This window comes from Falco biarmicus, chromosome 9 (assembly GCF_023638135.1).
Source record: "Falco biarmicus isolate bFalBia1 chromosome 9, bFalBia1.pri, whole genome shotgun sequence".
NCBI lineage: Eukaryota > Metazoa > Chordata > Aves > Falconiformes > Falconidae > Falco > Falco biarmicus.
In genome coordinates, this window is record NC_079296.1 from 3,840,822 (window position 1) to 3,854,560 (window position 13,739).

The 13,739-nt window shown below is 39.4% G+C and overlaps 1 protein-coding gene across 2 annotated transcripts in view; it reads right to left on the reverse strand.

The window, feature by feature from the left end:
* Positions 1 to 1,715: 1,715 nt before the first annotated feature.
* RABGAP1 (RAB GTPase activating protein 1) overlaps positions 1,716 to 13,739 on the reverse strand; it is a 74,246-nt gene continuing 62,222 nt past the window's right edge. For both annotated transcript variants that reach the window (XM_056352997.1, XM_056352998.1), the window contains 7 exons: positions 10,413 to 10,505; positions 9,295 to 9,405; positions 6,415 to 6,519; positions 5,821 to 5,904; positions 5,006 to 5,077; positions 4,247 to 4,444; positions 1,716 to 3,447 (listed from right to left, as the gene is read on the reverse strand). In XM_056352997.1, the coding sequence (XP_056208972.1) occupies positions 3,325 to 3,447; positions 4,247 to 4,444; positions 5,006 to 5,077; positions 5,821 to 5,904; positions 6,415 to 6,519; positions 9,295 to 9,405; positions 10,413 to 10,505 (786 nt within the window). In that variant the 3' untranslated portion in view covers positions 1,716 to 3,324. The remainder of the gene's footprint in view (positions 3,448 to 4,246; positions 4,445 to 5,005; positions 5,078 to 5,820; positions 5,905 to 6,414; positions 6,520 to 9,294; positions 9,406 to 10,412; positions 10,506 to 13,739) is intronic.

Sequence of the window (13,739 nt, forward strand, 5' to 3'; positions counted from 1 at the left end):
GATAAGAAGGGCAGCTAAAAAAAAGTCAGGGAGGTAGTTATATAAATTTCAAGAAGGCTTACCAGCAATGTTTAAAGGTAAAACTTTCCGATAGATCTTAAATATCCACTTCCAGCTGCAGACCCTAAGCAGCCAAGAAGTTCTGCAACAAAAATGAGATCTTAACACTACAGCTACCACAGTATGAGACCACAGGAACTTAATGATGCAGCACAAACATGCAGAGCATTAGAAAGTCAGACCCTGGAGCACACAAGACTTAAAATCCAGCATCAGCAGAGTGGCACTTATCTTGAGTTCAGTGCACAAAACCAGCTGAGAGGCATACGTGAACAGAAAGGTGACTGACTACCAGCAAATAACTAACCATCTCATTAATGTAAAATACTCTTGCTTATAGCAGCTCTGACTCAACACCTTTTTTTTTTTCTTTTAACCTTGCTTATTCATAGTCTTGAACATCTCATCTTCCTCATCTTAAAAATGACCTGCTTCCTCATGTTTCACATGTAATTGTGCACAAGATGTGCACCTCAGCATGAGATCCATTTTTCTTATTTAGCTGTGGATATTTTAAGTGGAGTCAGATGTGAAATACATCGCTAATATTTATTTTCAAGCATCAAAATCCTTCAGGTAGATATCTAAAATAATCCATAATGACTGGAAACTGGCTGTAAAATGTTTTGTATAAAATGCTGTGAAACAGTTAGTTTCTCATTACATATATTCCATGTCCATGCTAAAATGGGGAGTTTATGCTGCACAGAGTTTTTAGGTAGTATTTAGTTAGAGTGTGGAAAATATCTGAACAATAAAGCAACTTTTCCCCTCCCTTTAAGTACCTCATTTTTTGGAGGAAAGAGGAAAGTACACTATTAACACTATTTCCCAGTCCCTTTGGGAAGACAAGTGGATGAAGTGCTTTGGGCTTGGGTTGTTTCTTCCTCTCCCCTATTTACTTTTGAATTTTCTCCAAAAGTTACTGAGAAATTGCAGAGCTGGAGTTACCAAGGGATGGACATCTGTGAAAGACAAAGCACCAAAGACTAACACACAACCTTATAATGCCTTTCTCTTTAAGTATGGTTAGAAAAGTGACAGCATGATAACGGTCTCCTAGAGCAGGGCTGCTTTCGGAGTCACCTTTAGTCATTTTCGTGACAAAAATACATTTTTACTCCTTGTTATCTGTGCAGAACACACATAGCTACAGGACCCTATGCTGCACTGTGACCCAATTAGTGCAGTCATCCAGTTGCACAGCTAAACCCTATGTTCAGCTATGACCGGAAAATCCTAGTGAAGATGACGTGAATGACACTTGACCTCACAGAATTTGTTACTGATGATGATAAGCAGAGCTAGCCTACATTTATTTCGCAGATCCAAGCAGAATTTGGAGGGCCATGGAAAAAAACAAATGTTCTAAATTGGACACGTTTGAGAATAGTGAGTCACAAGCCTCAAGCTGCACAAGGTCATTTTTGCAGTTTCTTTTTTCAAAGCAAACCCTAGATTTTGTTATATAAAGCAGCGTTGGCAACACTCAGAATATGCAGTCTTTTTTAGCAAAGCCCTTTGCAGCATGACTATAGTTTTGGTCTCAGGGAAGCTTGCAGATGCTACTGCTTCTACTTTAAGAAGAGAATTAGTTTTATATTGTAAAATATTTAATTAATTTCCTGTTAAAATGAAATGAAACAACAAAATAGTTATACAATTTTACTAGTTTATATTTCAATTCATAAAGTATACACACTGCAACTATGCTACCACAATGTCCACGCATCTAATATTGATGGAGTTACAGTATTTTTTTTTGGTATTAGACAATAGAGATAATGTATGCAGTTAAGGAAAAAAGCTTGGACATAGCATGTTCTATTCCGTAGTTACAGAGTACATTAGCTAGCATTAGTACAGTAAACAAGAAAAAGGTAGAAATACAAAATAAACCAAATATCTTTATATACAAACCAGTGCCTCTTATTGTTACCAGCTTATACTCACACTGCACACAAAATTTATCCACTGATGCAATAGATACTTCAGCATAACACAAACCATTATAAATTAAAAAAATTACAAGGTGCAAAACTCCATTCTACAGCTTTCTGGTGAGAACTCAAGACAATCCAATTAATAAGAAATCCAAGCACGTTTAGCACCTATTAGTGCAACTGCATTGAGTGTGAAAAATGACCTACACAACCTCTGAACGTGTTACCAGGGAAGCGAGTTGGATAGCTGTAGATGCTCACAGCTACTTCACGCAGTGATTCTTGCCTCATATATATCTCAGTTTATTGTTTCTTTGTCCCATTCATACCTATGTGCAAAACTAAATCCTGGAAGCTTTCTCAGAGCTTCACAGAAGGCCTGCTACAGCCGGGTAAAAACAAACAAACAAAAACAAAACAAAAAAACTGACAAAAAACAAACAGAAAGACTCAATTACATGTCAGACCATCCACATAATTAGTACTTATTAGCAGTCCTGGTGTTGGGGATTTTAACGCTGTTGATATGTGGATCAAACAATATGACACAGAAGTGAAACGGAAATTTGCCAAGAATTCTGATTATTCTTGTCTAGCACTCAGACAAGTCTCCCAGCCTCAGGTTGTGAATTTGTTTGGCAGCCCATGCCAAAAAAGCCCAGAGTTGCATAGAATTGATTAGTAACAGAAAGAAATGGCAAACACAGAGAGATGGATGCTGCATCTACTAAAACAAAGTGGGGTTGCTCGACAGGAATGCTGAAATCATCCCCATTCATAAAGCAAAACATGTCACCTCCTACTCTCCATATCCTGCCTCTGGGGACTGCTTTCTGGCACTGATGTAGTTCTTGCTAAAGTTGTCTTTTTTTTGTTGTTCCTTTTTCTTTTTTTCCTTTTTTTTTCTTTTTTTTTCTTTTTTTACTTTGTTAGTGACACTTTTCCTTTCAAATAAAATATTAAAAAAGGTTATAACTGTAAAAAAACCTATCATATGTAAACTTAACAATTAGGGTTTGGTAAGTTCTCGTACCTAGTCTGTGAAAAGCCTCCAGCCAGACCGCAGAATGGAGTGTTTCTCTGAAGAGCTTCAATCTAGCTACATCACCTGTTAAATATCAGTAGTATGAAGATCCCATGTCTAGCAATAAAACCTTTCTTGTGTTTCCATCCTCTTTATCACTGACCTATTGAAATCCTGACATGCTGTGTTTCTATGCTATTTACATTCTGGTCCTCTCATGTCACAGAATTAAACATCTGGCCAAGGAAGGCAACAAAAGGTGTTGTGTTAAGAAGGTGTGTTTGACAGAACTGTTTTTCAACAAGTCTCTTTTCCTTGGACTCCAGTCACTGTTTTTATAGAGCTTATTGTTCTGTTGAACCATGTTTTCTTTGCAGCTTGTACTTCATTCAATGCCAGACCCAAATGGTGCTCCAAATCCTGCAGACGGAAGAGTAATTTCATTAATTTGTTATGTATTCACAGCACAAAGTTATATGAGTTAAACTTAGAAGGCTCTAGGACATCTACAATCTCTTGGCTACTTTAGAAGTTAAACCAGTCTTACACAAATTAAAAGTAGCGCAACAAGCTGATGGAAAAAAATAAAAAGCTCTGAAAAGCAAAACAAGCCTTGTGTCATTGCCCTTAGTGAAACATTCAGCTTTCTTCAGTACATGCAAACACTTTAATTCTTTCCATCTGAGAAGGAGCTATTCCCACAGGAACTGGACTTCCAACAAACTAATTTTTACCTTTCTGTGAACAAGAAGCACTGATACACCAGATTGAAAAGAACAATGTTGCCATATTTTACACAAACATCTCAAATACCTGGAGTGCTTTCCAATCTTGTTTTAAGAAACATGTCTAACATTTGTCACATGTTACATCTTCATTTAACATTGATTGTGAGATAAAGAAAGGCATGATTCAGTACTTTGTCAGAGCTTGGATTTCTTCCAAGAAGTTGCAGATCAGCCAGTAAGTACTGCACTGCAGCCAGGCAGATGTCTGGAAGTTGTAGTAGCTAGTAAATACCGTTCACGCAATTTCAATTACTTTGTCTGCATACACTAAGTTTCAGACCCAATGTTTCGTTAACATGTTGATATATAACCCATGCAGGAAATAGCAGGTTACAGTTTCAACCAACAGGATCTGTTCCAGTCCTTCTACAACACACACATTTTTCTATGAATACAGACATAGACTACAAAACGAACCTCCAAAGCATTACCTGTATTTTACATTCTGCCTCCACAAGCTGCAACTTGGTCTGGGCCAGCTCAAGCTCCATTTCTCTCAGCTGGTTTTTCAGCATTTCCTTCTCCTCGTCTGTGTCCTCATCTGAACCGTCCTTGGCAGAACTAGCAACCTTCACACGGCCTTCTTTATTGAAGAACTCCCGGCAATGCTCACAGTCATCCACTTTTTGCTAAAGTAAACACCTGATTGTGAACGCTTGCATTGAAGTGCTGGGATATGATCAAAGCCTTTTCCTGCCTCTGCTCTGGAAGAGCAGCACAACACGGGAGGGACTGCTAACAACTTGCAAACTCAGGAACTTTTGGAGAAGCACAGCCAAGGAGGAACTCCTGCCACCCCCAGATTTATGGGTAGGGGAAAAACTACTGAATTTATGGTAACACTGTATAGCTGCAATAATGGGCTCCGTACTGCCCACATGTTACTGTATGGTAAAAGACAAGAGAAATCTCCTCCAGAAGAAAAGACTCAAAAAAATTAACAGTTACTATTAACCACCATCAACATTAGTATGTAACCAATTTAGCATGGGAGAAAGCTGGCAGTTATTCATCTCTTCTCCAAGATCCCCCGCCCCTTATAATCTCCCTTCCAAAAACTCTTCCAAAAAAGTCACTAGGAAACTTTCTTTCAGCCAACATTTTAGTAATTAAATAAATTTTGTATTTGCTGTTATGATTTTTCTAAGAGATTTAAACATTGCAGACTGTGGATCTATCTGGTCTCTTACCCGTATCTTCTCAATTTCAGCTTTATTTGCTGTTTGTTGCTTTTCCAGTCGCTCGCTCAGCTGGGAACAAATCTGACAAGCAAAATCATGTGACCAGACCATTTATAAATGTAAATTTCATCCCAAATGAATGCTAAAGCACAACTAAATGCTACAGGAATATTAACATGGGTAGTCTGAGGGCTCTTAGAAAGTCAGGAAAATTGAGATGCTGCATTAAGTTGCCTCATTGTACATATCCTCATGTTCTCTACATATTATTCTATGCCCACAGGAAAAGCTGCAGTTTCAACATAAGTTATTAGCAGTTTGGCCTTGCTAAAGGAGCCAGAAAAGGTTAGGCATAACATGGCTCTTTTTTTTGCCTTTGGGATAAAAGAACCAGGCAAGAGCCAGAGCAGCAAAAAAAACAGTTCATTCCTCCAGGCCCATGTGATGCAGACTTAATGGTTTGAAGGTCTTGGGCCTGCTAAAAAGATACATGAATTTGCAGGGAAGCTGGGAGAGAACTTTTTTTTTTTTTGGAACGAGGTGAATCTCTGATACACAAGAGCCCATTTGAACATTAGGCTGTAACAGAGGCTGTGGTGACTGACGACCTACAAATACCTACATCAGAGGCAAACAGAACTGTCCACCAAGCATCAGGATCTCAGAAAAAGAAAATGCAAAACCAGCCACAAGCTACCCATTTAAAACAGCTAAAATATCTCCTCAAATGCACAACGCAGATTACGCTTATTTCCAGAAATCTACAATACCTGAGAAAGTCTTGCAATTTGATAGCAAACCACACATCATTACATTGTACTTACCTGTTTGTAGTCACCAATAATAGAGCTGTTCTTTTTGATCTCTGACTCTGCCTTATCTAGCTCCCTACGACACATTTCCTTCAGCTGCAGGGAGGGGGGAAAAAAAGAAAAAAAAGGTTTTATATATTTTTAGTCAGGGGAGAAGGGGGGTAGGCGGGGAAGGGTAGTATTTCCTCCTTCTAAACCTCACTGCTATACTCCACACCAGACACCAGGGAACAACAGTCTAGCTTAGCTCCATGCAGGCAAGGAAAAGCTAGACTTTTGTGACCATTGTTAGAAAAATTGACTCGCTAAGACAAGAAAGTATGAAAAAAAAGTGCTGACAGCTGAAGCCCTAGACTGCCTCTCTGTGCAGCAATCTCTGGCACAGTCTTTGCCTTCGTGATTTCAAGTTAAAAATTCACCACTCTATGAAGCACTTGGCAGGAAAGCAAAGAATTCTGCTTTGCTGACATCCTTTACACTAGAGAAGAGGGACAAACATGACTTAGAACATGAAGCCCTTCCCACACTTGTCACTTTTTCTTTTTTTTTTTTTTTATGAATTTCTGTACTGTACAGAAATGCGAAAATGACAGAAATGCCCCTAACCTGAGCTGATTCTTCTTCTAGGCGCCTCTTTTCTTCTTCTGCATCAATCAACTTCTGTTTGGTCATTAGCAGTTCCTTATTCAGAGCATCTGCCTTTTCTTCCGCCTGGAACACAGAGAGTTGAGCACAGCAGTGAAGAGAGGCTTTCTGACTGCTGATGCTGCTGGGCAGCCATGGGCACAGGCTCCAGCAGGACACAGCCAAGACTACCGTCTTTTCATTCTCATTAATAAGGGTCTGTTCGTTGCTCTATTAATAACAATAAAACTTCATAATGAAAATTATTTTTCTAAAAATTACCATCTGCAATGGCAAAGCTGCAACAAATAAAAATTAACGAGGTATACCACTACGTTCCATCAGTCCAAAACTCCTCCTTGAATTCAGTGATTATTTTAGCAAAACTGGAGTAGGGGTTGTTCCAAAGAAACCCAGTAACAGAAATAAGTTTTCTTTTCTCCTCCAGACTGGAAGTCGACCAATACATTTTAAAGACAACAAAAGGCACAGAACAGCTCACAATGTACAAGATAGGTAAAAACTATAATTTAGCTTAGACCTAAGTTTAATTTGCAAACATTCAACTTTGCAATGAAAACAGAATTCATGATTAATCGAAAATGCCTCTGGAATTCAAGAAACCCCAGAGCTCTATGACACCTACCAAAGGACGTGACACCATCTTTATTGTGTCACCAGAAAATACTGCATGAAAAAAAATCAACTGCTAAAGCAAATATAAGTCAGACCCCTCTCTCTTTTCGTTCTTGAAGAAAAGAGATGTTGCACCTGAAACCACACAATCCTTTTTTTACTGCAGTTTTTTAAATATAAAGATGTGTTGTTGAAAAATCTTGGACTCTATAAGCCACTAAAAACTCTCTCTGCAAAGACAAGACACGTACTCCTGTGTCTTATACACAGCAATGCACTATTTCCCAATAGGTGCATGAATTCTACACAAAAATAGATCAATTATTCAATTGATATAAAAAAATCCTCAGAAAGTAGCTGTACTGATTCCCTTCAAAGGAAGAAAATAAAAAAGTGAAGTTTAGTCCCTTAAAGTCCTGCTGATCCTTTAAAACAGACGGCAAAGGCAAAGAGAACATCTTTTCATTATACATGGTTTTAAAGCTGTTTTAAAATTAAAGAAAACTGGGATGTGGGAGTCTAACAACAGTAGAAAAATGAAGCCTATTTTCTGGACTAGTGCAAATTCATTTCCAAATGCGTTGCTTTGATCTTTTAGGTTGCAAGATTTCAGATATGCCATGAAGGTATTACAAAAGGTGTGTTTTAAACAATGTCCTTTGGTACTTTTCTTTCAGGACATCTGGCTAGTAGAATGAAACTTACCATTTCAGGATCCAATTAGAGGAATTAACCAGGGTCCTAAAGTAGGATCAAACCTACCTACCTCCTCCGGGGGAATAACCCAAATGCTGCCAACATCATTTACCATCTTTGAAGGCATGGCTATTATATATCCAAAGAGTTATCTCAAAGATTTTGATTAATTTTGTTCCGCTCCCAGCTTTCCATTTAAATGAATCAATGTAAAAGCGTATCTGTGTCTCATACAGGCTCAAGCAGCCACAAACAACACTTAACAGCGGACACAAAAAGCTTTTTCAGTAGATTTTTTGCTGGAGGTGACCCCCTGAGTGCAGCTGCTGAGCAGTCTGCACAGCCTTCTATGAGCTCTCTTCAATGAAGTGAAAAAGCACAGGTCACAGGAAGCGAACGCACCAAAGCGTTGTGAAAACCCTGCTTCTAGAACATACCTCTCCAATTCACAGATTTGAATACGAAAGAGCAGTAGATGTAATAAACCTGAAAGTCATAAACTAAACCTCATTAAAAGCAACATTCACCCATTAGCATCAACATTTACTAAGAATATTTTTCCAACAACAACTTTCCAGGAGACCGTGGGAAACCTTAGATTCTCTGAAGCAGATAAGCTGAAACATTTTAAAGCCTGTCAACTCCTGCACTGTATGATTTTCAAAAGTCATTTTCCTTTGAGATTTCAGAAATGCACTTATCTTGGTACAGAACAAGAATGGCAAAACATAAGCACTTGAACTCTTCCCCTCATCTCCCCAAGCAGACAGACTAAATGCATTCTAGCCACCACATGCAGTACAAATGCCAGTATCTTTCTGTCTCTGCATGTCCTGTAAAAAAACACCTATTTCCTAATAAAATCTCCCAAACATGAATATGTAAAGCAGCGAGCAGGACAGCAAGCTCAAAGAAGAAAATCTTACTATACAAAGCGAACCTGAAGTTTCCTCCCGGGAGCTCTACTGATAATGGGAAACAACCCAGAATGATGAGTTCACAGGGGCAGATTTCAACAAGCCAAATGGAAACCACAGTAACATTTTCAGAGTTGCCTAAGGTACCTGAGAACCTGACTCCACTCAGAGCCAGACAGACTCAGAGTTTAAAGTTTATTAGGCACTTTGCAAAAGCCTGTCTGCTGTGAAATCTTATTCATAAGAATACCAGTAGAAAGAAAACAGAGTACTTACCTCTGTGACAATTCAAAGACTTGACTTAGCTCCCGCTAGACTTTCTTTTAGTATACTTAGAGAAGAAAGCAACTGCTCAAGTACCAGCTCCAAACCTCTCCTCTCCCTCAAATCACTCTGTTTTTCAAGGTAATTAGTATCACAGTCATCGGTCCCGCCTCCCATGGACCTCTGACACAGGCCTATATATCATCAGTCTGCAATAAAGACATGGAGGAAAGAATCCTATCCCACCCAAATAAAAAATACTCTATGTATCTCCTCTCCAATGAGAGGAGTAGTGAGGAATTAGCCCTAGCACCTTGTCTCCACCAGACAGAATAAGGACATCTCTTACATTGTCTAAGTCTTTTCGCAGAGCGATCTTGCTAGTCACCAGTTCATGTGCAAGGTCATCATTTTCTTGCTCAAGCCTCATGTTTGCTTCTTGTAGGCGCCGGTTCTCACGCTGTGGGAAACAAAGTAACAGAAATCAAGAGAAAGGCCTTCCCAGGTGGCTGTCTATAAAACACAATGCTTACTGTGCCTAAGCACAAATGCCAACCTTTAGATCTTAAGTACGCAAAGACAACTTTAGCAGCATGAAATTCAGTGAGGACCAAACTAGCTAGCCATATTGTAAATATAAAATAAAGGAAATAAAATAGCCTTGAGAAGAAACCACGTATTAATAACTCTGCTCAGCTATTACTTGTTAAGCTACAGAAATGTTTTTGAAGACTGCAGTAGTAGGGTTATCATCCTGCCATCAATACCTTGCCAGGAGGTACCTACAAGTACTGACTTTCTTGGTTGAAAACAGAATTTGCATGCTGGAAACAGGTGAGAGAGGAGGATCCTGGGAAAACCACTCTATATTTTCTCCCTCCTGTTACAACTCTTGGTACACAGACAGATACTAAAGGAAGTTTACAAGTTTACATAGAACTCTTCAGATTAAAATATATAAATTTATGTCTGTATGTCTGTTATTTTGTTATGCATATGCATACCTAATTATACACATAAAGTTTAGTCCTATATTTTATAAACATTTTATTAAATAATTTATATACTTACTGTAACATACATAATTTGAAATCAGGGGGCAAAATGAAGGCAGGATTATAATCAATGGAAGGCAGAGTTCTAATCAGATAGGCATTTTCTTTCTGCTCATGGCTTTTGGTGCAACAGCATGTTACACAAGTGCTAGAAACAGTCCCTAGTGAAACAGTTGTATAAGCCCAAATATAAATTCATACTGTTCCCTTTTTCATTGTGAAGTTGGGCTCACAACGACCCATCCTGATTAACTTTGCCAATATACAGAGATTCATTTCATGTTCACGCAGCCAATTCCCCTGTTGTATCCAAATTGGTCACAAACAAAAGCAGCTCAAAGAAAAAGGAGTCAAAGTTGGAACTTCATGCAGGTACCGCGTGTTCAATCAGGCTGGAATAGGTAAGCGTTACCTCAAATCTTTCTATAGGATCCTCCTGTTGAGCCTGCTGCTCTCTCATGGTATGATATTCCTTTTCATATTTCTTCAGCTTCTTCTGGCTAATCTAAATTAAAGCAGCCTATTAGTTCCTGCCCAGAACATCAATAAAAGAACACAATTCACAAAGGGTTATGGTACAAGCTTTACGCAGCTCCTGCCTTCTACAAAACACAGCTAGTATCTTCACTCAATTTTGAGTATCAAACCCTTAGAGACTGTCAAAACTTCTGTGACAGAAGCATCCTTTCCTCTTACCCTTTTTTGGAATGTAGGAAAGGTTTTGGAAGGTGCCCACAGGAGCATCCTACCTGAGTCTGCCTTGGTGCTGCGCAGCTATTTGATGCTCCAAATACTACGCTGGCTTAGCATTAAGATTGCCTTGAAACCCACAAGATGTGTTTGATTTTTGAACTAGCATTCTGCTGAGGCTTCTTCAGATACTTTTTAAGCTGTAACATTTATCATCGTGCAGAACTATTTGGTTTACTTTACATGAGACTGCAAATGCTGAAAGGGCAAGTAGAGACTCAGCTGACATTTCTGCTAGTGTCACTCAAGCTCAGTAGAAAACAGTCCAGTCCCAGAGTTGCCTAGGTGTCTCAGCAAGCAGCAACAACTCAGAAGCACATATGCACTGTCCCCTGCTGCTCCAGGATCCAGAAGGCTAGAGTGACAGACACACGGCACTAGGAGAGTGACTCTCTCAGGGTCCCCATTTCCCCTTCTGTGAGAAGGGAGAGAAAGGTGGTGTTGGATTCAGTATTTTGTGCACAGTGTTCAAGTCCTACAGGGACAGAAAACACACCAGAGAACCTGTAACAGATCCTGACCAACATCTTCCCTGGTGTCACCTGTCAGCTCCGCCACATGCTGCAATGGTTTAGCAACACAGGCCATGCCAAGACCACCGTCAGCGTTTCGCATGCAAGTCAGTATGCATCTAAGTTAAACCTCTAGTATTGAAAGCTGGTGCTGAACCTTTATTATTTCACTAAACCAAATAATTTTAAAAGATATGGCTATGTTTTCCTCTTTTAAAAAGCCCTGTCTCAAAAACATGTTAAACAAATTTTGCATGCGTAAATGACAGGCAGAATGAAAAACATGTTTAGTTTCTCTTATCTGTGGTTTTATCATTAACAACCTTACTTGAACTGACTGTCAAAACCTGGTAGCCAGGCTCCCTCTAGTGAGGGTTGTACAGAAACATTCCACCATGCTCAAGCTGACATTTTCTGGAGATGCCAGCCCATTCATCTGGAGTCAGTCCAGCCACATCACAACTCCAGAAGTTATTCTTACCGAGCACTCCAGACAAACACCCAGAGTATTAACCCTTTGCTGACAACTTGAGTAGATTATTTCACTGCTCTGTCCCTGCTCAAACACTGCCCAAACTACTGGATTTCATACACCAAATCTCAAGCTACGTAGAGGTTAGATCTTGAGAAGTGGAGCAGCCTGCCATGTGAGTGGAAAGGCGGACAGGCACAACAACCTGCTTTCATCTTCTACCTTCCCAAGTGCATTACACCAGTTTTGCCTTGAGATACCAATAATGAGGTGATCCTGAGAAGATGTGCCACTGCCACTGATCCTGGACAGTGGAGCCCTAGAGGGAGCTGTGCCCTGGTGAAGGCAGCAAGGCCCCTGGGTTTGCATGGTGGTAGAAAGCAGACATGAACACTGAGGCCTCACCACAGCTTTTCAGGGGCATGGGAAGCAGCAGCAACTCTGTTAACATTTGACAGCAACATTGACCAGTGACTAAGAATCTAGTGTTGTCTCAAACTGATTATTTACCGACCTCCTTTCCAGCAAGAATGCAGTTGTAATCACAATGCCTCCGTCAGGCTACTTCTTCCTTTAAATGATTTATTTTGACATCAGGCCCTTTTCTGCTCAAAACCACTTCCAGATACAGAGCCAGAGATTTCTACTGACAGCAAAGGACTTGTATTTTAGGTCAAAGAGAACAATTATGTGCAGCACTTCCATCAGGTGCAACACACACAGATGCAACACAGAAGGGTTCAGCATCTGTGCAGAGCCCAGCAGTGCAGTCTGTACTTTCTCCATAACCTCCCACTTAATCCCCCCAAAACCACACAGCACTCAAGGAAGCAGCGGACAACCTTGCTGTGTACCGCTCATAGAAGGCTGTTTGCTTTTAACTACTTCACACAGCATCGGGAATGCAGGGAATTTTGGCAGAGTGGGAAGAGGAACAAGTTGTTATTTGGAAACATGAAAGGCAAAAAATGTGCTCATTACACGTGATCTTAACCAGATGCACGTGCAATATCTAATCTGTGGCTAATGTTAAACAATTGGAGAGCTAAAGTAACTTTATTCTTGATTATTCCATAATTGCTACACTAGTTTCATATATGATATGCTCAAACTCTGTGCAGAATACTGTTACATGTGCTGCTGCTACACCAGGAGTACAAGATGCCTTGAACGTTAACGTACAGGGACATTGTTACGCACTGATGCTACAAAGAATTCCTCTAGTGAATTTTAAGGAAAAAGGATACTTTGAACCTATCCAGTGTATTTGACTAAAAATTAATCTACATGAAACTGTAAAGAATCATTGCTTCCTTAAAACACACAAAATACCTTATCAAAGTTCCATTTTAGAACTCAATTGTTACATCAATAACTTCCTCACTCTAACTTTTTGTTGGAAATTTCACTTGTTACAATATTTACTGATTAGAAAAGCAGTTGACTTTCGGCTGTGAGGTAATGCAATATTTGCTATAGGTAACTGAAGTCTTAATGTCAAAGGGTAGAACTTTTATTTCATACAGTTGTGTTTAAGAAATAGGGCTCAGTGGGCATCAGAAATCTAAAAAAACCCCACCACAATTAAGCAAAATAAAACCCCTCCTCCACTATTGACCTCAGTAGTTCAGACACATGGGAGAGCTCACAGAGCACTCTGAATAAGTTCTGTTAAGAAAACAGGAATTACTGAGATTAATTCTTTTATGAGACAGCATCTCTCCAGCCTATAGTACACAGCAAACCCTAGTTTCTATGTTTCTATTCTGTTCAAAGAAGCTCCTATAAGGACTAGAGATGACATTTTACTGTGATACACATTTTCCTTTATGTGTCAGAAGTCTAATTATCATCAGTATTTCCTAAACATTGACTGTATGAATAGTTAATCAATTATTTTTGGGAGAAGTCAAACAGCTGTGGTGACCATGTTAAAAGACAATCCAGATTAGCTCGCTAGCCTCAAAGCACCATCGCAGAAAGCAGTAGGTACTTAAAAAAGATT